The 24,904-nt window shown below is 53.3% G+C and overlaps 11 protein-coding genes across 11 annotated transcripts; 3 read left to right on the top strand and 8 right to left on the bottom strand.

The window, feature by feature from the left end:
* Nucleotides 1-346: 346 nt before the first annotated feature.
* On the bottom strand, nucleotides 347-1,576 carry ASPACDRAFT_1880163 (FAD-dependent oxidoreductase; the record flags this gene model as incomplete). The annotated part of the gene is made up of 1 exon (XM_020198193.1): nucleotides 347-1,576. The coding sequence occupies one exon, from the start codon at nucleotides 1,574-1,576 to the stop codon at nucleotides 347-349; it is 1,230 nt and encodes a 409-aa protein (XP_020058085.1).
* A 4,975-nt stretch (nucleotides 1,577-6,551) lies between these two features.
* Nucleotides 6,552-7,841, bottom strand: ASPACDRAFT_42009 (uncharacterized protein; the record flags this gene model as incomplete). The annotated part of the gene is made up of 1 exon (XM_020201017.1): nucleotides 6,552-7,841. The coding sequence occupies one exon, from the start codon at nucleotides 7,839-7,841 to the stop codon at nucleotides 6,552-6,554; it is 1,290 nt and encodes a 429-aa protein (XP_020058084.1).
* Nucleotides 7,842-8,550: 709 nt separating this feature from the next.
* Nucleotides 8,551-9,405, bottom strand: ASPACDRAFT_1855104 (uncharacterized protein; the record flags this gene model as incomplete). Its single annotated transcript, XM_020197424.1, has 2 exons — nucleotides 8,988-9,405; nucleotides 8,551-8,922 (listed from the first exon to the last, which is right to left on the bottom strand). Exons 1-2 carry the CDS (start codon nucleotides 9,387-9,389, stop codon nucleotides 8,551-8,553), a joined length of 774 nt encoding a protein of 257 aa, XP_020058083.1. The 5' UTR covers nucleotides 9,390-9,405.
* A 681-nt stretch (nucleotides 9,406-10,086) lies between these two features.
* Nucleotides 10,087-11,578, bottom strand: ASPACDRAFT_116730 (uncharacterized protein). The gene has a single exon (XM_020196011.1). The coding sequence runs from the start codon at nucleotides 11,280-11,282 to the stop codon at nucleotides 10,359-10,361; it is 924 nt and encodes a 307-aa protein (XP_020058082.1). The 5' UTR covers nucleotides 11,283-11,578; the 3' UTR covers nucleotides 10,087-10,358.
* Nucleotides 11,579-12,188: 610 nt separating this feature from the next.
* ASPACDRAFT_59393 (uncharacterized protein) lies at nucleotides 12,189-13,833 on the top strand (the record flags this gene model as incomplete). Its single annotated transcript, XM_020203442.1, has 4 exons — nucleotides 12,189-12,298; nucleotides 12,525-12,876; nucleotides 13,005-13,657; nucleotides 13,779-13,833. The coding sequence occupies 4 exons, from the start codon at nucleotides 12,189-12,191 to the stop codon at nucleotides 13,831-13,833; spliced, it is 1,170 nt and encodes a 389-aa protein (XP_020058081.1).
* Nucleotides 13,834-14,577: 744 nt separating this feature from the next.
* ASPACDRAFT_59392 (uncharacterized protein) lies at nucleotides 14,578-15,087 on the bottom strand (the record flags this gene model as incomplete). The annotated part of the gene is made up of 1 exon (XM_020203441.1): nucleotides 14,578-15,087. One exon carries the CDS (start codon nucleotides 15,085-15,087, stop codon nucleotides 14,578-14,580), a length of 510 nt encoding a protein of 169 aa, XP_020058080.1.
* Nucleotides 15,088-15,887: 800 nt separating this feature from the next.
* ASPACDRAFT_59391 (uncharacterized protein) lies at nucleotides 15,888-16,526 on the bottom strand (the record flags this gene model as incomplete). The annotated part of the gene is made up of 1 exon (XM_020203440.1): nucleotides 15,888-16,526. The coding sequence occupies one exon, from the start codon at nucleotides 16,524-16,526 to the stop codon at nucleotides 15,888-15,890; it is 639 nt and encodes a 212-aa protein (XP_020058079.1).
* Nucleotides 16,527-16,755: 229 nt separating this feature from the next.
* On the bottom strand, nucleotides 16,756-17,522 carry ASPACDRAFT_116729 (uncharacterized protein). Its single transcript, XM_020196010.1, has 2 exons — nucleotides 17,259-17,522; nucleotides 16,756-17,123 (listed from the first exon to the last, which is right to left on the bottom strand). The coding sequence occupies exons 1-2, from the start codon at nucleotides 17,398-17,400 to the stop codon at nucleotides 16,969-16,971; spliced, it is 297 nt and encodes a 98-aa protein (XP_020058078.1). The 5' UTR covers nucleotides 17,401-17,522; the 3' UTR covers nucleotides 16,756-16,968.
* Nucleotides 17,523-18,995: 1,473 nt separating this feature from the next.
* ASPACDRAFT_26703 (NAD(P)-dependent oxidoreductase) lies at nucleotides 18,996-19,962 on the bottom strand (the record flags this gene model as incomplete). The annotated part of the gene is made up of 2 exons (XM_020199442.1): nucleotides 18,996-19,862; nucleotides 19,918-19,962. 2 exons carry the CDS (start codon nucleotides 19,960-19,962, stop codon nucleotides 18,996-18,998), a joined length of 912 nt encoding a protein of 303 aa, XP_020058077.1.
* Nucleotides 19,963-20,619: 657 nt separating this feature from the next.
* On the top strand, nucleotides 20,620-21,068 carry ASPACDRAFT_42001 (Dabb family protein; the record flags this gene model as incomplete). The annotated part of the gene is made up of 3 exons (XM_020201016.1): nucleotides 20,620-20,685; nucleotides 20,741-20,851; nucleotides 20,910-21,068. 3 exons carry the CDS (start codon nucleotides 20,620-20,622, stop codon nucleotides 21,066-21,068), a joined length of 336 nt encoding a protein of 111 aa, XP_020058076.1.
* Nucleotides 21,069-22,757: 1,689 nt separating this feature from the next.
* Nucleotides 22,758-24,488, top strand: ASPACDRAFT_51496 (putative MFS transporter; the record flags this gene model as incomplete). Its single annotated transcript, XM_020202490.1, has 2 exons — nucleotides 22,758-22,900; nucleotides 22,931-24,488. 2 exons carry the CDS (start codon nucleotides 22,758-22,760, stop codon nucleotides 24,486-24,488), a joined length of 1,701 nt encoding a protein of 566 aa, XP_020058075.1.
* Between the last annotated feature and the right edge of the window lie 416 nt (nucleotides 24,489-24,904).

Here is a 24,904-nt window from a genome sequence, read left to right as displayed (position 1 = left end):
AAAGGGGAAAGAGGCGCAACAAGAAATAAAGAAATAACAACCCTCTCGTGTTCGCGCTTGTTCCAGGAAGAATGGAGGGTATTTTTGGGTTTCTTGCCCCGAACACTGGAAATGTAAGACAGAAGGTTATACGAGCGCTGAGACTTGTTGTTACTACAAAACATAAAGGAGCCTAAATGCCTGTGAGTCAGACTTTCATGGCATTGGATGAATCGGAAGAGCTGGACAGTAATCTCTTACTGATATATGCATCACGAAATGTGTTAGAGCATTTTTCTTTTTCTACATGAAGAACCATCAACCGATGCTATATTGTAATAACAGTCGTCTCCACAGACGTACCTTCCTACACAGAAGCGACCTGTAGCTCTTTCAACCCCAGCGTCTCCTTTTCCGCCTTTTTCAGATACCCATCGCCCAGAAACCGTTTCAGGAACGGGGTATAATCAAACACCAGATCGCGGACGTACGCCAGCGGACGCGGGAGCCCGTGGAACATCCTCCCCAGGAACCGCGCGAACTCCATATTATGATTCACATAGTCCACGCGTTCGGCCTCGTATATCTCAAACGCGGCGGTGCATGCGCGCACATCCCGCAAGTCCACGCCGTCCAGCGCGCGAGCCAGGAAATACCCGTCCTCGATGGCCATGCCCATGCCGTAGGCGGCGTAGGGCGAGACGGGGTGGACAGCGTCACCCAGGCAGACCACCCGTCCTTGCGACCACTTCTTCATCGAGGGCCGGTTGTAGATCTCCCAGCGGTAGACCTGGGTGTCGAAGTCAGTGGCCTCCAGGAAGCGGGGCATGGGCTGGGCCCAGTCCTTCAGGATGGCAGTCAGGTGCTCCTTGGGGTTGGCGGGAACGGGCTTGCCCTCGTACGAGTGCTCGACGACCCACCACTCAAAGCCCGGTTTGCCGTCGTGCACCATGGGGAAGAAGCTGGCCTGGTGCTGCCAGTCGTGCGAGACGTAACCGTAGTGGGGCGGGATGTCCGGGATGAAGTCGCACCAGGCCAACCACAGCCGGATGCCCGTGTGGAAGAGCCCTGGGTCCCCGAAGGTCTGCCGCGAGACTCGGGAGCGGATGCCGTCCGCGCCCACCAGGATGTCGGCCGTCACGCGCTGCCCGTTGGTGAAGTGTAACTCGATCTCCTCGGCCGTCTCCGTGTACGCGGTAAACTCGTGGTCCGCGTGGATCACCCCCGCCGGCACCAGCTCGAGCATCCGCTGGAAGATCGACGACCGCAGCACTCCGTAGTGCCACCCCTTGATCCCCATGCGCTGTTCGACTGTCGGGTTGAACGGGAGCTTGACGCGCTCGCCCCCGGCTTTGTTCTTAAAGTAGGTCACCGTGTGGCCGCCAAAATGCTCTAGACTCAGACCGTATGCCCGCAGGATCGATATAACCGGGGTGGACAACAAGACCGCGCCCCCGATTGCCTTGCATTCCGGCTGGCGCTCGTAGATGCGCACATCGAAGCCGCGGGCGAGGAAGGCGAGGCCCGCGGAGATCGACCCAGGGCCTCCGCCCACGATCGCGACTCGCCTCCCCGGACGCCATTGCAGGGAAGCCATTTTGAGTTGGGTGTGCGGATGGGAGGGAGTGGGGGGGGGGTGAAGCCTGTAATGCAAGTAGCCTTGCAGGGGGGAGTTGGGTCGGTTTTGCCGAGAGACAACGTGGAGAACGAAATCGGGTGATACGTGATACGTAGGTTGGAGGTTTGAAGGAAACCCGGGGACTTACTTATATCTTTATCTCAATCAAGAGATGAAATGCTGGAACAATGCACGTCCATGGCATACAAGGTCCGGAAGTCCACATCCCGACGTTGGAACTTAACAAGGTTAGCAGCAGCAGTTGCTCCATCAAGAATACTTAATTAGGGCAATGATGGCCCGGGGAAATCCGCTGACAAAGCGACAAAGTCCTGTGCACGGGCCACATTCGCCCCCTCGAGATTTTCCACGAAATACCCCGGGGTCCCCACCCCAAACCACCTTGGAAGTCTACTTATTATAGGTACCTAACCTACCTTACTATCCTTGCTGACCGTGGTAAGTTATCTGCTTCTGCCCAGAACATTTTTGATCTACAGGTAAAGGGGTTCTCGCGAAGCCTAAGATGCCGATGTGTTTGTTGCCTTGTGTTCTTGCTCGGCTGCCTAATTCACGAGGCAGCCGCCGCAGTGCCTTCAGTGCCTTAGGCCGGCTACATAGTGTTCATGCGCGACGATTCGCAAAGGTTGGAAGGGCTGGGTAGGGACCTTACAGTTAGGAACTACTCGTGTGTTCTTAGTTGCTGCTAAGACCCAGAGTCCCTCCCATCGTCCAACTTGCGTGATCGATAGTCTTTAGCCTCGCCTGGATTGACACACCAAGGATGCAAGGTATGCTACTAACACACCACTCGAGAAAGACACTCAAGTGGAATCCGTGATCCAAACCCTCCCGCAGAATGCAGACTACATCTACCCCTTGTTGTAGATGAAAGAACTTTCACATTCTGCGCATATATTCTTCGCCTACACAACAGATCCCAAAGGTTGCCCGCTTCGCCCAACCGTCTTCAGCCGGAGGTGCTGCTGCCAGGAGGAATAAGGTTGACGCAGGGTCGGGGCCGTGACCCGAGCCTGCGGCCAGGCCATGCTCTCCTCCGGGATCTCCGCGGTGACGCGCACCAGGCGCCCGACCGCAGCCCAGGTAAAGCGTTGGTTCTCGGAGCTGGGAAGTAGACTTGTACGTATATTTGTACATGGTTCAAAGGGGGAAAGCCTCGGTTGGTGAAAGGAACGGTGTATTCGCTGTCGCGGTTGAGCCGAGTGAAGGCGGAAGCCATCCTGGCGTATGCATCGCCGTGCAGACGAGGGACATGGCCATAGTCTTCTGCCATCCATGACTCGGGATCTGAATATTGCTCGCTGATGGGTGGTGTCGGAGCCTCCTGGCTTCCAGATTGAAGCATTGGGAGTTCGACTTGTCTAGGTAAAGCTGTGGGCGGGAGCTTCCAACTGTAGTACCTGGACTGCCGGTTCGTTCCATGAGGGCGAAGGGAGATTCACAGCCACTGATGGGTTGTTGGTGTTACATAGTCTAGCAGAGGCATCGACAAGTATATTGGAGCTGTTTATGCTGACTAGAGTAAGAAAATAAGAACTCAAGGCGGTTTAATTGCGGAAGCATATACTGTAGTCTCGGTCCCCGAATGGGCTGATCCGCACAATAAATACGCGATCACACTGAACCATTGGCGAAAACCATAGCATCAGCCCTCACCAAGTTTGCCATACAGCACAAAACCACTTAATAGGTTGGCTAAGATTGACACGCGATTATACATGACTCATAAGCCTTGATGCCATCGCTGGTGCACTGTCTGTTCGCTGCGTCGTCTGACACTCCGCTGCACTTCTCGCTATTCAGACAGAGATTGAAAAAGCATGGTGCCGTGCAGACATCGTGTACCTCTAGGTATCGGTCGATAGTGCCACATCCAACTCTAAAGTCATCTTCTGCATCAGTAGGTGGGGGTGTTGGATTTGCCGTAGCTGCAGGAGCCGTAGTGGCAGTTGCAGGTGCCTGCGTTGATGGCTCGGTGGGGTACAGTTTCCTGCAACTCTCGTCGCAGATTCTCAGATTCTCATTGTTGGCGGGAAGGCAGAAGTCGACAGCCCCGGTCCGCTCAAAGCATCGGTCCACGCCTGCCAGTGCATTCTGCACGCAGTCACTACTGCAGCTTTCATAAGTCCCTTCAACCTTGGGCGGGCATTGGGAGCCGCAATCCTTGAAGAAGCAATTCCCGATCTCCGTGTTACATCTTCCTTGGCAACGCCGCAGGAAAGCCCCTGCCTTCCGGCGATTTCGTATGCGCGATGCATCCTGCCTACAGAGGGCGGTGCATGCATTGCTTTCCTCCACACAAGTCTGATAGCATCTTTGCGCGGAACATTGAGTGTCCTGCGCTTCAATAGCAAGCAGGACAATCGCCCAGACCACTAGTAGAATCCGCAGAATGTCAACGTACATATTGGGTTTGTCGAGTCGCTGATCCGTCCGAGATAGTGCGTGCTTGACTTTAATTTGCGGTGGTGTCTGTGATGGTGCCCCTGACGGTGTTATTGGGAGTGTTTTTCGGTCTTGAAATGTTTGGCCGCTCAGGACGAACGGTTCGGGAGTGCATAGATATTTCGAAGGATTCAGGCAATCTGCTTGTTTCTGAAATAAGAAGCGTCGCAGCATTTATATACCCGAGGGGCCACGGATTACAAGGGTCCAGGCAGCTACTCATAGCTGCTATAGCTTGGGGCTAGGCCTGTTAGACAAAGACGACGAGATAGTCGTTAGGTCATGCCAAGGAAACCAGCTGAACAGCATAGGGGCCGAGGAAGTCACCAGCCTCTCCTTGCTTTTTTGGAACGCACTGATCCGAAGCGCGTGACGTGTCGCTCGTACCAGCTACAATCTACAGTTCAACAGCAAGAGCAGTGGAAACTCCAGTAACATTTACGTGACAGATTTAAGCCCTCCGCCAAGTACGATGCGCCTAGAGAATCGTAATCTTAAATGGCAGTCGACCAGAGGAGCGATCCAGTCGAGTTCGATAAGCTCGCATCTCCAACCGTGGTGGCTAGACCGGTGGGTGGCCGAACCCTAAATGGTGGAATACCCACGGGAGAACACCACTGTTAAACAAGGTTCAACAGGAATATGAGGTTCGACAAGCTGTCTTTGGTAACTTTTAAACGTTATTTAGTAGCCGTCAAAGCCTTGACCGTGAAACCCCCGGATCGTTACGGACGCGAAGTAGATTGTGCTGGTGTTGCATGTGTTCAAGGCAATACGACGGTTATTATGTGATTGTTTAACGCCGAATACAGTCTTCTCTGCGAGGCTCTTTCCGGGTGAACACGACGGTTACAGCTTACCTATTTCGAATTTCTCCAAGGTCTGCCTGGGATGGGCTCCTACTAGGACCTTTTGACAACCAATCTCGCTCAGATAACTCGATGCACACCGTGCCTGTGACTTGTCAGTTGAAATGGCTTTAACATGGTCATGTGGCCCAGTTCTGGACAGATCTGAGCTGTATAGAGAGAGCTCTCTCCAATTCAATGCCAAGTCCTCTACCAGGGAAACCACGTCAATCTTACTCCGGCTCATGTTGGAAAAACAACGAATTTAATAAATGAAGGAGAAAGGAGGCGCAATAAAGCCCCTCGTGTTCGCATTCGTTCCAGGTGGCAGGGAGGTTGTTTTTAGGTTTCCTGCCCGAACGCCGGAAATGGAAGACAGAACGTTAATCCGTGATAAGTTATACGAGCGCCCAGCCCCATTGTTACCACCAAACTTGTATAAGCCTGATTTTCTTTTCATCAGTCCCTCATATCTTAAAAAGTCTCATAGAAAAGCGCGCATGATACCTCTTACTAAGTAGAAGTATTTACGGAATATTAAAACAAGGAGAGCAACAAATCGAAGCCACGCCGTGTTTACAATTAGTTCTCTCTTGCTGCACGCCCTTCAATTAATCAAGTCCCTACTTCCGACAATACCCCTTCGCTCGAGGTGTGACTCCCTTCGGCTGTCCTGCAAAGCCGATAGCGAATATCATTGCCACATTCTTGTGATGCGTACACAAAATAATAGTAGATTCTCGTGCTTAGATTCACGTACGAAGTCGCTGGCGGCGGGGGGCCTCTGCCCACGACTACAACTCATTTCCCTGGGCGCCATTGACACCCATTCTGTGTCGGTGTGGGTAATGGAGAGAATGGGTGGAGTTCAGACTGTAAAGCAAGCAGCCCTGCTGGGGGGAGATGTGTTGGTTTGCAGGGAGCGATAAGGTGGAGCACGTAATGGTTGCTCCAGAAGTAGGAGCCGGGAGTAGAGTCACTCTCACCTATTTATCTCAATCTGAAATACATGTAGATTCCTGGTCAAGAGATGTCCCGTGACAGAGCAGAGCAGTTAGGGCTATGTGTGGCCCGGGGGCGGGAAACCTGCCGACGAAGCTCGAAGCCACGGACCGAGTGCTGCCCCCGTCTGGATTTCTACGAAACACCCCGGGGTCCCCCACCAAAAGCTGTAACCTCCACCATATGATGAATGAGTTGAGATGGCTGCTAAAGGTAATCGAATTTCCTTTTTACTAGTATGTCTAGGGTTAGGCTACGTCCCTTGAATTTCTTTTGATCATCGATCCCTCGAATGTCAAGTTCGAATCTATCCTCCGAAGGAACAGTAGAAGGTCATTAGAAGTTGGTCAAATGATTCGAGAGTCAGCGTTATACAATATGGCGAAATGCATGTTTTACAACTATCAAACGAGAGGGACTTGGGATATTCTCACAGAGAAAGGGTTGGGGGAGGGGGGTATCGGGTAGTAAGAAAGACGGATAAGAACATCTTCCGGAAACTAGGTTTCTAAAATGTATGCTCAGTTATGCTAAGTTAGGGGAAACCTCGGCCGCTAGAGTCCAGGGGAACCTAGGTTTGTTTGTCTACAGACCAAGTGGATTCTAGTCGACCTAAGGGGGAACCAAAAGCACATCCCCTACCCGGAATGCGTCTGGGCATAGGAGACCAACGGCCGGATCGACAGCATCTCCGTCTCGACATGCGCCGCCAGATGCCACTTGATGGCCTCCTCCGGGCCGTCGCCCGAAAACGGTTCCTTGCAGAGGGGACACTCGGTGAACTCCAGTCGGGCCGCCGGGACCTTGGTGAGTGCGGTGGCTGGCAGCTTATCCCAGCCATGGACCAACTGCGCATGCCTATGGACTTTGTCGCTCTCGTGTGGTCCGAAGGAGACTGTGTCCTGCTCACACCCTGGCGCGCTGCATTCCCAGTGCCCGCCGTGCCCCCGCATATGGTTGACCCAGTCGTCCAGGCGGGCGAACGTGGCATTCCCCCAACACTCCTTCGCCAGGCAGATGTATGGCGAATAGTCGTAAAGCACGTGGTGCTGCCACATGGCTGGGGTCTGGTACACCGAGACGGGCAGCACGTCACTACAGTAGGGGCATATGTGCTCTGTCGCATCAGCAGGGGGCTGTGGCGGAGGAGGCAAGAGAAGCTGCTGCCGCTGCTGCTGCTGCTGGGGCCCAAGAATGGCAGGATTCACCGTGTGACACCCTAGCCGATTATCTTGCAAGCGGAAGCTAAGGAGCTTCCAGCAGGCGCTCATTCGGTGCGCGATCCGTTCGCAGAGATCCAGATCAGCCCTGGGATACCTGGCCTGGAGTCCCCGCAGTGCGTCCGCGCGGAATTGCTCACCGCGCTCGTTGCGGCTTAGCAGCCAAAAGTCTTCCCATATGCTGTCCCCGCGCTGATCGGCCTCCGACTTCTTCACCATTCTTGAATTCACCTCCTCTTCGAGGTCCTTCAGGCGAGAGTGCACCTCCTTGCCGACTTTCTGGAGGGGCTCGATCCCCCGGAAGAGCAGGCCCAGGTTGCGGATTACGCCTTCTGTCTCGAGTCGCATGCGCGCGTCGCAGTTCTTCTTGAGGGCCCGCAGGGCATCCTCGAGGAAGACCAACTTCAGGCAGATCGACTGTTGGGCCATGGGGAAGATGCGTAGCTTACTGATCTCCGTCAAAGTGTAGCCGTCACCAGCGCCGACGACAGTGAGGCCCAGTCTCTCTAAGCGATCGGCGACATGCTCGAAGCCATAGAGGCCAATGAAATGCTCTGCGTCAGTGTCATCAAGGTGATTTGGCAGGTTGTTCAGGATCTCGGCCTCCAGCGCCGTGCACCGACGCGCCCGCTCCATCAGATCCACATTGTTAGGGTATCCCGCGTGCGGTAGGTTACAGCACGCCACCAGTTCCTCCATTAAACCCATTTTCGAGGTGTTGGGTGTTGTATAGAGCTGCGTGGGAAGGTTGATATATCCAGGCGGGCTTCGGGTCTGAGATCGTTTCTCTCGAGAACTGCTTCGGACGTTCTGGATGCTTGTTGATGGAGGAACACAACAAGAAGAGACATCGAGAGGCTTATATACCTGCCGCATCAGTCATGGACCGTCCCATGTGCTGTCCTGAGCAACGGACAACCTCCAAGATGCGACCCCCCGAGTACCGGGATCCACCGGATTAGCTGATATGGCCCTTGTGAGCATCGTAGAGACCCATGGTACCGTGAATCCTAGGATCAATCTTGGACGACACACATACAATGAACAAGATGAGCTTTTCTGGCTCCATTCAGCATGAAGTCGTGAGGAAACACGATTTCAAAGCGTGGGCGTACAATTCAACAAAGAGGACAAGCACGATACGAGTATGGATAGAGACATGAAGACAAAGCACATACATTTGAGCCGTGACCTGTAAGGATCTTGAGAAAGAAAGAAATGGAGAGAAACAGAGGAAATCTACCGAGAGATGGGGACAAGCGGCAGGAGGAGGCTGAAACTGAGAAGACGGTCAAAACCAGAGTGAGGAGAGAAGGAAGAGGGTGGGGAGAAAACATGAGGGGAAATCAGAGAAGAAGAGGAATGGATGTTGATGCTTCAGCCCCGGTCCTAAGATGTAGAATCAAGGGCGTCTGCTTTATCCAAAATTCCGCATTTCGAACCCGCCGTCCAAGCCCGGGGTACTTTCACTACTGTCCCCTATAGAAGGCGACGTTGCGCCTTGTGAATCTGTCGGTGGTGGTGTCGGCTTCTTTTCCCATACCTGCTCAATCCCTTTTGCCTTTTCACTCAGGTCCTTATTACGCTCGTTGATGAGCATAAGTAATTCGGAGATTCCATCCTTCGCAAAGCAGAACCATAGGCGAGTCCAAAACGTTGACGATAAGGGCTTAACATTGGTGTTAGACGTCAAAGATTCGAGGTCTCCGTGCGCAGCAGTCCCGCCATCTGGGGACTGTTGCCACCTCACCCCAGAATAAAGCTCTTCGGAGGCTAGCTTTGGATGAACCTGTGGTCTTGAAATAAGCTTTGTGTTGCCTGCACCTGGAATGCAATATGAGATTGTAGACCTACAAGGTACTCCTCAGGCAGCTGAAGCTGCTTGAACTGGAGAATATACTGGAAACTTTTGAGTAGATCCTGGAGCAGCAAAACTTTGACCTTGAGCGATTTTGACCCCATCGACTCAAGTGTGTCAATCAGCTTCTTCAGCTTCTTCAAGGTTTCTTGGTCAAGACCATTACGTCGCAGCGGGCGGGAATTCTCGCCGTGGAGCCCTTCTAGCGTGTTGATCGATTCGTGATACATGGCGAACTCCTGACAAGCAGTCGTGCGCATACTGCCACTCTGCAGATCGATATCCGCTGCATTGAAAATGCATATCATACAATGCTTGATGAAGAACGGTAGATGTAGAATGTTGGCGAAAGTAAGTGTGGGGTTGACGATCTGGAAAAAGTTGAGCCACGCGGCCATGTTGAGTTGCGGTCCCTTGGGAGATTGTACAATGTAAAGTGGAGAGGCAGGAGAAGCAAAGTAGACAGGTTGCTCGGATTAAAAAAATTAGTGGAAGACTGAGAGAACCGGCCTTTCAAGCAACCCCTGGTCGCAATGGCTGGTTGCCCAAGGGTTTGAAATGAATGACGGTTGATTGAAGGCTGTAGCTAATGTGCGGACATTGGTGTAGCTTGTGAAGGGGATGGTTCAGTAATGTTAGCGATCAGGAGGTTACACCTATTCCCTCTTGCCAGGTCTGCACAGGTCTCTCATGCAGAGAAAGCACTGGCCTGGAGATGTAGGTCATTGCCATACCCCCGGCCCAGCAAGCCCATTGTGCTTCATACAGGTTGCTGCATAGTTGGTCTTTATCTGTATGATCACGCAGCAGATGTATGGTCACTGCCATTGTTCTCGTTGAGTGCACCCTTGCCAAGAGAATCAACGCTTGAAAGAGGTTGATAAAGGGATCTGATGGCAAACGGGGCTTGCGTGAATAATAACAGGAACCTTCACTTCGGCCAACAAAGACAGGTGTAACCCATCACAGTCAACATCTACTACCACGGCAAAGAAACGGGATTCTATTGACTGTGCAGTTGACTTTCTTCGCTCAAGGGTCCCTGAGATTCCTATTGTCCTGCATCTTTGCACTGGCTTTCCTAATATCCGGCCTACAAGTTGCCAGACGACTAGGGACACCTGCGATAACCTGTCAAACAGATATGCTATGTTGATACCGACGACAAATGCATGCCCAGACTGACAGATGATCGTTCATAATGCTAACAGATATCAGGAACTCTGCAGGTAGAAATAATTCTTACTTTGATCAACCAGCGGACGCACCAACAATCTGCGCAGGTGTGAATCTTGGGCTTGACAATTCAGGGGAAAAGCAAAGAAACATGAAGATGTGGATATGTTAATAGGTCCAATCCCCCAACTTCAGACCGGGTCCTCGACATCCGCTCCCTTTTGGTCATTTGACGGGGTCTGTTTTGATGACCGATCATCCCCCTCTAGTCCGTATACCCTTGAGGTAACCCCTGTCCTATCAAGCCATCGGCTACCATCTTGCTTTGCCTTCTCCTCATTCTGCTTCTCAGACCCGCCAGAAAGCTGGGTCATGGTGATGAACTGCGCCACCAGTGCAGAGGCTGTGAACCGCCCCACCACGCCGAGCGCGTCCAAGGTGCCGATGAACTGCACGGAGGAGAGCACGATCGTTCCATACACCACATGCACCAGCCCGCAGATGTTCGCCAACCCATTGTAAAACCCTTTGCCGAGATCCACGCTCCCATCATGATCATTCGTGGGAGTCCCTGCTGCCGTGTCTGAATGCTCCCTTGAAAGAAACCTGCCCAGGCAGTCCACCAGCACCGCGAGACACGAGTTTGTCAGCGCCACGAGGGGTGGCAGAACCAGCATCACGAGAGATGGCACCGGGGCGAGGAGCACCCACGCCAGCTCCAGAAGACTCACATTGCATTTCCAGCTGATGATCGTCTGGCTGCCGAGCCGAATGGCGTTTTCCAGCACGTTAGCCGCGGCCAGCGCCACCGTGAGATATTGCACCACACTCCGGTACACATTGGGATTTCTGCCTGCAGTATACTCGCGCAGCCACGTGGTCTGTTTGTCGCCCGGACGGTCTGGCTTGACCCAGGGCCTTGCGAACGTCAGCGACGGGGCGGCCAGGATGCTCAGAAACCCTAGGATGGGCCGCTCGCGGAGCAGCTGCAGGCGCTCCTCGATCGTCGGCGCCACCGTCCCCAGAATCGACGGGGTGAGGCCCAGGAGCACCGTCGCCGAGGCCCAATCCCCTTTGTTCACCTCCCCGGCGCCTTCGAGCAGGCACTCGGCCATGTGCTTGCAGGTGTTGGGATCGGAGGTGTTGTGGGCGGCGAGGGAGGCATTGTAGTACGCGTGGCAGTCGGGTCGCTCGGTGGTTAAGGTGGTCCGGTAGAAGGGGTAGAAATTTTGGAACTGAGTTGCGCGGCTAGTATCGAAGAGCAGGGCTGCACTGTAGATGAGGGCTAAAGATGGTATCAATCAGTGTTTCAACTGATAAGATCCGCCTGGTTAGATGTCTAGGGGAGGGGTTATTCACCGAGAGTGAGTTTCATCGTGGTAGAGTATCTCCATCATCCCAAAATGCGAAGACTTTTCAGATTTACACAAGGGCAGGTAGTGCATATATCAAGGGGCCGGAAGAGAGACAGAAAAGGAACCGAGACGTGGAAACCGAACTCCAAAAATAACTCATGTATTGTCAGTGTTAACGCGGGGCTGAGCGGCGGCGGTTAAGGTCAGCACTCAGCACCTATCATCGATCGTCAATCATCGCTCATCAATTCCCTTGATGAAAAGCAGATGCAGCTGACGGGAACTCAACAGTGCACGCTAACCTTTGAAGGAAACCGTATGGGTAATGTCCAGTGGTTCGAGGTTGGAGGGTTGGCTGTGTGCCTGGCGCGTATTTCCTGCACATGCTGTGGGTATACAATGGGGTAGTCTTCTGCAGGTAGACTCCTTTTCTTGGTATTTTTGAGGTACTTCGAGACGGAGGTCTGTCTACTCAGCAATCATGCTGTGTCACTAACTTGGTGCTTTGAGATCTCATCTATGCTAGGCAATGGAAAGACGTGATGTCAAGGTAAGGAGAGAAGTACGGAGCTGTTGATTCTTGTAACGTGAAACGCAAAGGTCGCCATGTACTGTAGACCATGTACGGCAGATTGTACAGACTACTAACGCAGTACCCCCGCCGAAATGGCGACACAAGCTCTCATCTGTGAGAAACAGTATTCTTCATGGAACTTGAACGCTTGCGTAATTTCTCAGAAGCACCAAAATCAATTAATTCTAACCCTCATCCAAGGGTAGAGGTACGCAGCCCCAGCTTCCCGTCGTCGCAAAGTCCCGTCGTCGCAAAGGGACCAACCAGTTTTCCACCCGACAGAGTAAAACTAGCCCACCATGCAAGGAGTGACAAAGTGGCTGGAAGAGCGAAGTCAGCTGGTCTCCATGACACACCAAAGCACCACTAACTTAGAGCTGATGATGATCACCGGGAGAGACACGGAAAGACCAAAGACACCCTGCCAGCCAACCCGCGCAGCACAGACCCCTACCCCGGCACCACGACCCCCCTCACCCGCAGACCAACAGCCCCTTCTTCCCGCGGCTCCCTGCGGAAGTCCGCCTGCAGATCTACGGCTGGCTTCTCGGCCACCGCTCGCTGCACTACTTCAACTGGTGGGACGAATCCGCGCAGCGATGGCGGACCTTCCAGCACGGCTGCACCTGCTTCCTGAATACGATTCTCGACGGCTCGTGCATGTATCGCCGCAACCCCGCGGACCTTGAGACCTGGCACGCCTCGGTGGAAGCCTTCGACGCCTGGATGGATCTCGCGCTGATGCGCACGTGCCGGCAGGCCTTCACCGAGGCCCTGCCGGTCCTCTACGCGAGCAACGAATTCCGCCTCCACTCGCCACTGACGTTGGGGCATGCGTTCGCGCGGCAGACCCCGTGCGGGGCCCCCGCCCTCATCCGCCGGCTCACCTTCCGCTGGGAGCTGTACAGCAATCGCTTGCTCGCGCCGATTACACGCGCGTCTGGCGGGCGCTGGCGGCCACGTTCCCGCACCTACGGGAGCTGCGGATCGGCATCTACCCGCGCTTCGGGGAGGATGAGGGCTTTGACGAGGCGGGGAGGAGATTGCCGTCTGCGCGGATTCATCGGAAGCAGCAGCTGCGGCGGCGACAACAGACCCGGTCGGATAGTCGGCAGTTCGTCGACGACGAAGACCTCCCCGAGTTTCAAGACGCGTGGCTGGAAGGCATGGAGTGGGCAGTCGATCGTCTATCTGACTTGATGGTCTTCCAGATCGCGCTGCACATGGACATCTATCACCATCTGCGGGCGCGGGTGAAGCTCTTCCTGGCCGCCCGGCAACGACAGCGCCAGCAGCAGCAGCAGCATGGGGGGTCATCCCCGATTCAGTACAGAATGTGGAAGGCTCCGGATGACCGAATTCTCTCTACCAGAGGCGATACGCGACCGTTGTCGGCGGGTAGCTCCGTGCAAGGCCTTGACCTCCGGCCTAACTTTTGGGTGGGAGGCAAGGGGAAGTGGATGAGGCAGGTTGGTGGCAAGATGACATTCCCTCCGGACCGGAGCGAACCTACTGTGTCTGAAAGCTTGATTGTTGAACGCTCTGTGGAGTGGGTGGAAAGGTTTGTTCATTAGTCCTTTGATTCTGCCTCGCAGTATAGAGCAAAATCGGCCATACCGCCCGGTTGTCAGCACACGGTAATAGATACCTACGAGTCCTACAATATTATGTACTGTACATAGATTATCGAAAAAAGTTCCAATCGCCAATTTGGACTTGTTAGCGTTGTCCTACTAACAACAACAAAGCACAGTCGGGATCCAGTGGGCCACCGTCAGACGGCAGCAGCAGCATTGGATGAATGAAGTCTGCGGGACGGCCTTTGTCTGCTCTTCGTCCTCTCACTACTCATTCCTCCGCAGATATGAAGCACTAAGGAAACCAGGCTTGAGCTGGATGTGTAGTCTTGCACTTGCGCCGTCCGGCCACGCTCGGTAAATCAGAAACCAGTTGGGAATTGTTCTCACGGAGCGTGGTAAGTCTCAAGAGCTGTCAGTGGTAGTGCTCGCTCAGCTTGAGGCTTCTCTGGATGCGCAGCGAGGCAGCATCACATGATGTGAGTAGCCCTGGGAGGGAGCTGATAATCTCCACTTTTGGAGTTCCTTCGTGCGTAAGCATGTCGTATATACACTCGCAGAGTTTCTAAGTAAAAAGTCGACAATTACGTCTACTCTCGAGTAAAGTGAAAGTTGATATTACGGATATGGTAGCCGAGTCACGATCACGGTTCGGATGAACTCAGCTGAACGCTCAATCATGTGTGATGTGTCATAATTCTTATGATTGTCATTGTTCAATTATTCTTTTCTTCTTTATATCTTTCTTCTTGCGAAGTAAGAGAAGATAATCGCTTCCACTGCCGAGTATAAGAAAGAAGCTACAAATAGCTAGCCACAATGCAGCCAGGGCTACTGTAACCCGTCCGCCAGCGTGATTCCCACCTCATGATGGAATAGGGAATCCTTCAGGATTGCCATCACGTCAAGGTGTGGTGGTCATCGCCCCCGAGCGATTCTTGAAGAGCAGATCCACCATGAAATCCAGGGTAACCTGCAGAAACGCGACATCCGTCGGCGAGGAAGCCGCCGGGAACTCTGTCCAACCATGCTTCCCGGTCCAGAGCACAGGCGGGTCCTGAGAGTCTGGAGACGCTTCGTGGAAGAACCGCGCCTGTTGCAGCGGGTCGAACGTCGCCACGCCCGCGAGGATAATGTCCGTCGGGTACGAGTGGTTCTGCCGCTGGCTGCGCCACTCGTGCTGGAGGAAGCGCGCCGCGAAGCCCCATGGATCGTCGTCGGCCAGATCGGCGGGAACGTTGAAGCTGAGAATTGGGGGCAGCTTGTGTCGGATTCCCGCGGCGGCCTGGCGGGTCTGGAGACTTCGGGCGGCCGTCAGAGTGTCCTTGCTCGTGTGGATGGTGATTGTGTGGCCTTCAAATTCCGTCTGCCACGTCGAAATTTCGATGCCGGCGGCGAGTGCTGCTAGATCCATGTTGTGTGTGTGTGGGTGTGGGTCGGTTAAAGCTTTTGGCTTGTGTTTTCCGGGTGAGGCTGGATGCTTGGAATTGCAGTACGAAGGATGACCTCAAAGAATACTTTATGCAGAAGGGGAGGAAAACGATGTATTTATAAGCCAGCAGAAGCCAACCTCTTCGCCAGCTTAGGGGGGGGTAGATTTTCGAGTGGATAAAGAACTGACTTCATTGAGGGCATACAGACAAGGGATGATAGCGGGAAGATCTCATGATAAGGTGATAGAAACAAAGACTGTCAAAGATGTAAAGACTTCAGTATACCGGACCACAAAACACTCTAACTAAGTGCTACTGTCAAGTATTTGGATCAGAGTACTGGGTATTGACGATACCTGCTTGATGTATATTATGAGGAGCTAGTCCAATCCTGGGTATTATCACAACTGCCCTACTTATACCTGCGGAGTTGTGGACCTTATTTTACTTTCTGTAAAGATAACTACATTCTTGCCCTCTACCTCTCCCAAAAGCATAGAAGCCGTTATATAGAGAGAAGGATACTGTATGTCAGATGTAAGATCACTTTTAGAACTTGATGTTATCAGTGATCCTGTTTTTAGAATGCGGAAAGAAGAAGGAAAGATTATTTAATATCGTAGAATTCTGTATTGGTCGATTTCGAATTGACTTGTTGACTGGTTGAAGATAGCTTCTTACACCAACAAGAGTAGAAAAAGGAGAACGAGCACAACTAGCTAAGCCAGCTACACTGCAGCCGCGACGACGGAGACCACTCCCTGCCAACCCAACCGGCATGTCAACCCAGAAACCGATCTGCCAGCCTCTCCACTAGGTCGAAGAGGTCTTGACCGACACCGTCGTCCCACCTGGCCGCCACATCCGCCCCCAGCCCCCTCTGCTTGGAGAGGAGATCTATCCTAAACGCAAAGGTGTCCCGCACGAAGGTGAACCGATCCGCCGCCGAAGGGGCCGGGAACTCGGTCTGGCCGTTTCGAGACGTCCAGAGCAGCGGGGGCCCGTGGTGGGCCGGCGAGGCCTCGTAGAAGAAGCGCGCGCGTTGGTGCTGGTGGCACGTCGCGATGCCCGCGAAGAGCATCTCCGGCGGGTAGGTGTGGGGGTGGTTCTGCCGCTGCGTGCGCCACTCGTGCTGCAGGAAGCGCGCCGCGAGCCCCCGCCGGTCGGTGAAATTGGAAGGCAGGTCGAAGCAAAGGACCTTGGGGCCTTGGATTACGTTTCCGTTCCCGTTCCCGTTCCCGTTTGTGCTCACGTTCACGTTTACGTTCCCGGTGACGTGAATCGTCGGGTTGCCGTTCCCATTGCTGTGGTCGTCCGTGAGGACGGTGTTCGTGTGCACGGTGATCGGGTGGCCCTGAACCTCGGTCTGCCAGGTTTCCGCTCCGGTTCCGGCTGTGGCTGTGGTGTGTACTTGACCCATTGTGATAATAGTTAACAGGTGTTTGCTGTGTTTCTCTTGTGAGAGATGGGGTGATCTGGGTCTACCCAGTGAAGGATGATCTAGCAAACTCACGATAGTGAATAGGAGTAGCACAGGGGCTGTTTATTAACTAGCCGGGTTTGGGGTTGAAGCTTTCAGTTTGCAGGTTTTGACGCGTTGAGCCTTGAACTCTTTATTTTTGATAGAGAACTTACAGTGTTGCAGGATTGCAGGCAGATAATCAAATCTGGAAAGTCTCTTCAGGCAACAACACGCTTTGTCTTTCTGCTACTATGAAGTGTTTGTATCAAATGAGTGTGAAATTCTCATCCCCGCTCCACGTCTTGTACAATAAAGAGAGCTTATGACAATCAACCCATTCCTGCATCTGTCCCCCGATAAAGAACCCAGCCTGGCGGTCCTGACTCAGTTCAGCCAGCTCTCAGTTGTTATCACAACTACCCCACTTCATCGCCTGCGGAGTCGTCAAAGTCTCCTCATCCTCGGCAAAGATCACCACATCCTCGCCCTCCACCCCCACAAAGGTGCAGAAGCCGCCGCCCGGCGAGGAGATGCTGTACACGATCATGGGATTATCTGCACGTGTCACATAGTATCAGTGATCTTATTTACATAAGAAAATGAGGAGAGAGAAAGGCACTTCGAGGTAAAAAGAGAAAGGAAAAACGGAGAATAGACAGGTTTCCGAAAGGAAAAGGTGGAGCAACGTACCAATCTGCACGGCGGTGGTGTCTGTGGGAAAGAGGAGGGAGTAAGACTCGTCCTCGGTTGCGCCGTGGAAGGTGACGGAGACATTGAAGGCTGCGGCGCTGAGGGTGAGGAGGGAGAGGGTGGAGAGCCAAGCGGTTCTCATTTTGGTGGTTGAGGATGGACTCTGTAAGAAAGGTTTCGAGGGTGCGCGTAGAGTGAGATGTCTTATGGCTTCTGTTGCGGATTTACTGAGTTGTTGGGTTTGAAGAAGGGGTATGACCCGAGCAGGATCATGTTTATATAGCATCTTCTCGACCATCACTGAAGTCCTCTACCATAAATAGTGAAAAGGTCTCAGATGTAGACGCTATATTTAGTTCCTCTTAAGAATTAGGAACTGGCCGTCGTACAATAATAAGCAATCTCACGACGAATGGTGACAGTCCTGGTGTTGAGTTCAAGACCTGCATGGCATAGTCCCAAAAATAGCACGGATCGTATATGCCGATGCAGTCGACCTAACCAGCTGGTTGGATCAACCCTAGAAGTTCGGGCATTTAGGCGGGCTAAGGCGCCCAGTGGCAGGCGGATGATCCGACTCGATCTGCGGGTGTGGCTTGGGGCTTGGAACTGCGGAGGGGTGCAGTTTCAAAGCTTATTCGTCACGAGATGTGGTCATTCCCAGAGATATTCGGTCTCGACATTTGTAATTATTTCAAGCAACTGTAGGACGTGCTTCTTGAGAAGTTTTCAAAGTTGTGACTGGCGGGTTAGTCCTTTCCTTCAGTACTGAACTTGCAGAAACTTCGCCGTATCTGTAGTCCTGGTGTGCTCTCTTATGTTCTCAAGACCACTCCAAGGTCAAAATGCTATAGATCATTTATGTAGATCCTACTGACGAGAGGTATCCTGTTCGTTCACGAAACTAATCTTGGATAAAACCATTTAACTTGGTGGCGCAGTCTTCACTGGCACAACTATAGGGCCGGGCCACCCGAGTCTTCTGCCCCAATATCTTGCTCACCATGCTGACGCCTAGGTTTGCGCTATGCATACTGATACACCAGTTGGACTGCTTGCTTCCCGGGCATGGAGGGGGCCTGTCTTTCTTTCCTTATGTTGTCTCTCAAGTTCTGGCTCATTAGATAATTAACATTAGCATACAATCTTGATCATTGAACTCCATCGGGCCACGGGGTCAGATCAAGTCAAACTCAGCATATACAGACATACTAGTAGGGTTGTTCTCCCGCCGCGCCGCCTTCGCTCGCTTGGTATATATAGCTCCCTTCTTTACTCTTGCGTCACTTTCTTCAACCCGTGTAGTCGTAACTTTTCAATACAAATACTCTACTTCAATGAATAGTCGATTTCCACATGACAGTTGCAGAATATGTCGAGATTGATTCAAGTACGGCTTTGTCAAGACCTCCCAATTGGGCAGAATCCACAACAGTAAACTAAGTGATCATGTCGGCGGTAACAGTGTACAATGGCTGCTACGGGGTCGGCAACTTAGGACTTTCCCCATTCCCACCGCCGCTGTGTGGAAGTGCAAGATCTCTGCTTGCGCTCGTAGAAGCCTCAGCAGCAGGAGCACCCATTGGGCGGCGATACGAGGGTGGCAAACCATGAGTTAAGTAATTAGCCTTTCTGTTTATAAGGAAAAAAGAAACGTCCAGGAAATCCAGCAATATCAATTAGGCTAGACATATAACGCCGCAGTCCAAACAGGAATCATCCAAAACGACTGAGATCTCAGTTCTCAAACTCCAAGCCACCCTCCTGTCTGACGGCGCCATAGATTCCCGCCAAGTCGCCCTTCTCCCCCTGCTTCTCCTGCACCTTCTCCATGTACTTATCGGCCAACTCGACGCCCCGCATCGTGGCGCCCGCAGTACGGGCCATATCCAAAGCGTGTCTGGCGTCCTTGCGGACCAAATCGATGCCGAACAGCGGCTCCTCGCGCTTGTAGTAGTCGCCCGTGCGCATGCGGTTGGCGTACGCGACGTAGGGGCCGGGGAACACATTCTCGAAGAACTGCATCAGCGCGTCGGTGCCCAGGCCGGTCTTCTCAGCGACAACCAACCCCTCGGCGATCGACTTGACCATGCCGATGACGAAGGTGTTGCCCAGCACCTTCAGCTGCGAGGCCTTGGCGGGCGCGCTGCCCGAGAAGTCCAGGAACGACTTGGCGATCACCCCCGTCGTGTAGGGCTTGACGGCCTCCACGTCCGCGGGCGCACCGGCCAGCACGCAGATGACCTGGCCGGCGGCGGCCATGGCGGGCGCGCCGAAGACGGGGCTCGCGACGAAGCGCGCGCCCGCGGCGGTGAGCTGCTGGTGCACGGTGGTGGTCGTGTCCGGGTGCACGGTAGAGCAGTCGACGAAGAGCTTGTTCTTGACGTCGGTGGCCAGGGCGGAGGTGACCAGGGAGGTGATGGCGGCATCGTCGCTGACACAGGTGAAGATGATGTCTGCCTCGGTGACGGTGTCGGCGAGGGAGGCGGAGACGGTGGTGTTGGGGGTTGCCTTGACAAAGGCTTCGGCCCGCGCGGCGGTGCGGTTGTAGATGATCAGGGGGGTGGTTTGGGGGCCCTTAGCGGCGAGGTTGGAGGCCATTCCCTGCATTGTGTTAGTTTGACTGAGGCTATATGGGTTTACATTAGGAGTGACGTACTCGACCCATGTTGCCGAGGCCGATCCATGCTAGACGAGGAGACATTGTGGAGGTTGATATGTTGATATGTGAAGATCGGTTGGGAAGGAGGTGAAAGAGGTGAAAGATCAAGGCAGTTGTGGTGATTGAAACTGTCGATGATGATTGTGCTGATGATGGTGATGATGATGGGAATATGCTTGGATTCTTCCGGTGTTCTTATAGCTTTTCGAGGCAATTGAGGCGACAGCAGGATTAGAAATCAGCCCTCGCTTACCAGGGAGGTTGAGTTATGCCGCAAAGTATTTCTACCATTGGAATATACGGATAAGGTACTGAACAGCACTCGGGAAGACTGAACTACTACCACCAACTGGGCGGACCCTGCCAAGCAAGAACAAACTGCGGGAACCTAACCGCTTTGGGACTAGATTCCGCTGCAGAATCTGTGGCATGGTGGAAACTAATCCGTTTTAGGATGATCCGATTTTCCAGGGCTGCCTCAAACAGGCTCTCAAACTCTCCTGCCGACATCGCTAGAATCTTCCAACTTGCTAGTTCAGATGGGTCTGATGAGTTGATGAGTTGGGTCATGATGTAGGTTGCGGAACGGATTTCTAAGCAGCCCTGTCAATGGTGTCGTATAAGACACAGTTTCGTCTCTCTTAGTCGGTTGTCGAGTAAAGTTTGCTTCGTGAAGGGACATTTAGAACATTAGACAACATGCAGATCTCTCACATTGTTCTGCTTCAATTCAAGCCCGATGTCGGTTCGGACATTAAAGAGAACGTGCGTTGTTGGAGCTAGCGGCAAAGCGGGAATGCCGGCTGACAATACCTTCCAGGTCGCTAGTCGGATCAAGGGTCTTAAAGACTCCTGCATTCATCCCGAGACCGGCAAGCCGTACATCGTCAGCATGAAGGGCGGTGTGGATGCCTCCATTGAAGGGCTGCAGGTAAGTTGATGTCTTTGCCGGTGTGGTGAGTGATAGGAAGTTGACCTTTTGCTGGCAGGATGGCATCAGCCATGCGTTCGTCTCCGTGTTTGAGCACGCCAGCGATCGCGATTACTTCGCCAAGATGGACCCGGTGCACATTGCCCTGGTCAAGGATGTCTTGCAGTATCTGGAGAGGGTGCAGGTGGTGGACTTTGTTGACGGGCAGCTGATTTGACGTGCTGATATCATGGTACACGGTGCTATGCGGCTGGGATGGGCAATGCGCTGGCTGCGTTAACACCATCTCAGGCCTCGGTACTCAAAGACGGGCTAGTCCGGTCTGAACTCAACATGAATATAGAGCGATGTCACTTTTTTCTAAACTGGTGTAGGCTGCCTCTGCTCTCAGGAATGAAACTTGTGACCTGGGTCTGACCCGGTACTCCAAGGTTATTTGTCCATGCTGGGGATCTCGAAGAACCGTACCAGGAGTTGAAACATTGTTGGCCCATCTGCCACGTGGAAGTTGCAACGACCCTGGATTCTATTGGTTTTGCCCGAGTGGGTTCCATGTAGAAGGGTTTCCACTTGACATGCATGGGCTATCCAGTATGCATGAGTAGAATCTTAGTACCGATGTTGTACAGTAGCTGACAGATCCAGCCCAGGAACGAATCCCTGAATGTATTGATCCGACCCGGAGTCGAATTGGAGCTGTCTTGAAACGGCTGTCAGCCCTATGTCCTAGCTCTATATACATGCTTATAGTTATATGATGGAACTTGGTGGGGGGTTGCTTGAGCGTTCCCCTTTTTTATCCATCGATAAAATAAACAACACCACCATCTATATGACTAGGTAGACTTTTTGTTACTATTCTGTTTATAGCTAACTTGCCCATACCTGTTAGTGGTGACATGTGTTTTCCAAGCATGTGAATGGCTCCAGATTCAGACACATAGTGGTAAGTATCCTCATTCCTCCTAGGGAGACTATCTTTCTAATTCAAATCATCAGTCTACTCGTTTGTGACTCACCCTACTCACCGCAAGAATTGCATCGTTGATTTAGAAGTCTGCTTGCCCCGCAGAATCCTGCAGGGAAGGCGTGATTGATCTTGTGAAAGCTACAAGGATGCTGGACTTCTCACACCATCCTCGCTAATACTATGGAGCCTCAATACGGTTCGCTGAACTGGATGGATCATAATATTCCATGAATCAGAGACAGGAAAATAGATGAATCTCGGCGAGACACCGATGAACTATTATCTGAGCTTGTGTGGTGTTGTCTGGCTAACGTTCTTCGAATGGAGGCTGAAGACGATAACACAATCCGGCAGCAAATGGTGCAAGCCAACCCTGACATGACAACATCCCGCACTCCTCTTCCTCTTGCTCCTGCTCCCCCTCCCCTGCCATCCATCCAGCTAACTTTTCCATTTATCACTTTGGTCATCTAGCCTGTCATCCGAGCGGCTTCTGATTTCTTGTTAGCGGGTTGGCGTTGTCCTCTTCGCCTTAGCGATCTGGGCAAGCCATGGCGTGGCCCAAGCACAGTTCCGAGGTGAACAGCCGTGAGCTTGACCTCCGAATATTAATCGAGTCGCGGTTAATTATCACAGGAGATGATTGGCTTGCTAGATTGCTATCATATCTAACAGATTAGACGGTCCTACAATTCGCCATCCACTTCAATGCCACTAGTGTGGACTTGTACAAGATCTGGACACCACATTCTTGCACCATCGCTTCCTTGAAGCACGCATGCATATGCTCGTTTGCACCTTCAGTGCGCATACTGCCACCCATGCACATGCTAAAGTGCAGTATATGAAGCGCACCGTCGCCACGATAAGTCGAAGTTCAGGTGCGTCTCCTTGGTTTAGAGAGCTAGCTGGGCATCACAGCATCGCTAAGCAAGAATGTCGATCTCCCATCAGACATCGGCACTCGATGGCAAACATCCTTTAGAGGATGTCCAGGCCACCAGCATCGACAGTCCGGCCGGAGACACCAAGGACAAGTCGTCATCGCTGGCCGAACCCGACGATGAGCCTCAATCCCGGTCGCTCTTCGCCTTCTTCTCGGCCCGCAGCAAGAAGACGATCGATCTGGATGCCGTCGCGACCACGCGGAGCGTCTTCGACGACCCGAACCTGGCCCGTTTCTACCAGCCCCATGCGGACTACGAGAACTTGCATCGATTCGACCCGTCGGAGCGATGGACCTATCGCGAGGAGCGAGCCGTCCGGCGCAAGACCGACCTCACGATCCTCCTTTGGATCTTCGTCATGTTCTTCGGACTGAACTTGGATCGCGGGAACCTGAGCAATGCCTCGGCGGACAACCTCCTCCCCGACCTCGGCATCAACACCAACGACTATAACAACGCCCAGAACATGTATCGTATCGGCTTCCTGATCGCGGAGATTCCGTCCCAGATGATCGGCAAGCGACTGGGCCCCGACCGCTGGATCCCCGTGCAGATCATCCTCTGGAGTTTGGCCTCGGGCGGACAGTTCTTCATGCACAACCGGGCGGGCTTCTTCGCCTGCCGCTTCTTCATCGGCCTGTTCATGGGCGGATTCATCCCGGACGCCATCCTTTACCTGTCGTACTTCTACACGAAGCGGGAGATGCCCATCCGCCTGGCTTTCTTCTGGTTCGTCGACTCCATCTCCGGCGTGATCGCCTCGTTCATCGCCTACGGCGTCCTGCACATGCGCGGTGTCGACGGCCGCGAGGGCTGGCGGTGGCTGTTCCTGATCGAGGCCCTCATCAGTATCGTGATCGGCTTCCTCAGCTTTCTCTTCCTCGTCCCAGGCCCCACGCAGACCAAAACCTGGTGGAACCCGCGCGGGTACTTCACGGAGCGCGAGGAGAAGATCATCGTGAACCGGGTGCTGCGCGACGACCCGTCCAAGGGGGACATGCACAACCGCGAGGCCCTGACGCTGGGGATGCTGTGGAAGAGTCTGAAGGACTACGACCTGTGGCCGATCTACGTGATCGGGATCCTGTTCGAGATCCCGACCTCGCCGCCCAAGTCCTACCTCAGTCTGTCCCTCAAGGCGATCGGCTTCTCGACCTTCCACACCACGCTGCTCGGCATCCCGGTCACCGTCTTCTCGGCGATCAATCTCTTGCTGGTGACGGAGCTCTCCGAGCGCTGGCGCCAGATCTGCTACGTGGGCATCCTGACCCAGCTCTGGTCGCTGCCGCTGCTCATCGTGCTGTACCGCAGCGCCAGCGTGCTGTCCCACTGGGGCCTCTACGCCGTCACCTTCGTGCTGCTGGGCTGGCCCTCGCCCCACGCGGCGCATGTTGGCTGGTGCTCGCGGCTCAGCAACGCCGTGCGCACCCGCGCCGTCAGCGCCGCCCTGTACAACATCACCATCCAGCTGTCCGGGATCGCCTCGTCGAACATCTATCGCGACGACGATAAGCCGTACTATCACCGGGGTGACGGCCAGCTCATCGCCATCAACGTCGCGACGATTGTCGTGTATGTGTTGGCGAAGGTGTACTACGCCAAGCGCAACCAGTGGAAGCAGGACAAGTGGGCGGCGATGACGGACGAGCAGAAGGCGGATTACCTGGAGAATACGAAGGACGAGGGGAACAAGCGATTGGACTTTTTCTTCGATAGCTAGGGGAAGAGTGTGGGACTTGGATGGGGTGGAAGGTTGTTTGGGTGGTGTGGTGTGGTGTGCGTAATGGCTTTTTTCAGTGGTGGAAGGAGGGTTGGATTAGTGTAAGAAATATACAGAGCTGAGGCTCAATGGCTCCCTGCCATTGCTTGCAATATGTTCTAGCCAACTTGGACTCAGTTTTACCGCCGCGAGGTTATTCTTAATGTTTACAATCCAGTGAAGGGTCAATGATTGGGCCTCCTATTTTCATCCTCCATCATATCTTCATCTCCAATATCCCGATCAAAGTCACACCAGGTGACTTCTACCCTCCCTAGGATATAGATTGTAAAGGGGACTTTTCGTTGCATCACGGTGATAGTCTACTCATCTTTGAAACAGGCAAAGTAGTAACCACCTCCCACCCCTTCCGCATC

The sequence above is a fragment of the Aspergillus aculeatus genome (assembly GCF_001890905.1).
Source record: "Aspergillus aculeatus ATCC 16872 unplaced genomic scaffold ASPACscaffold_5, whole genome shotgun sequence".
NCBI classification, from domain to species: Eukaryota; Fungi; Ascomycota; class Eurotiomycetes; order Eurotiales; family Aspergillaceae; genus Aspergillus; species Aspergillus aculeatus.
This window is presented reverse-complemented; position numbering and strand designations above follow the sequence as displayed.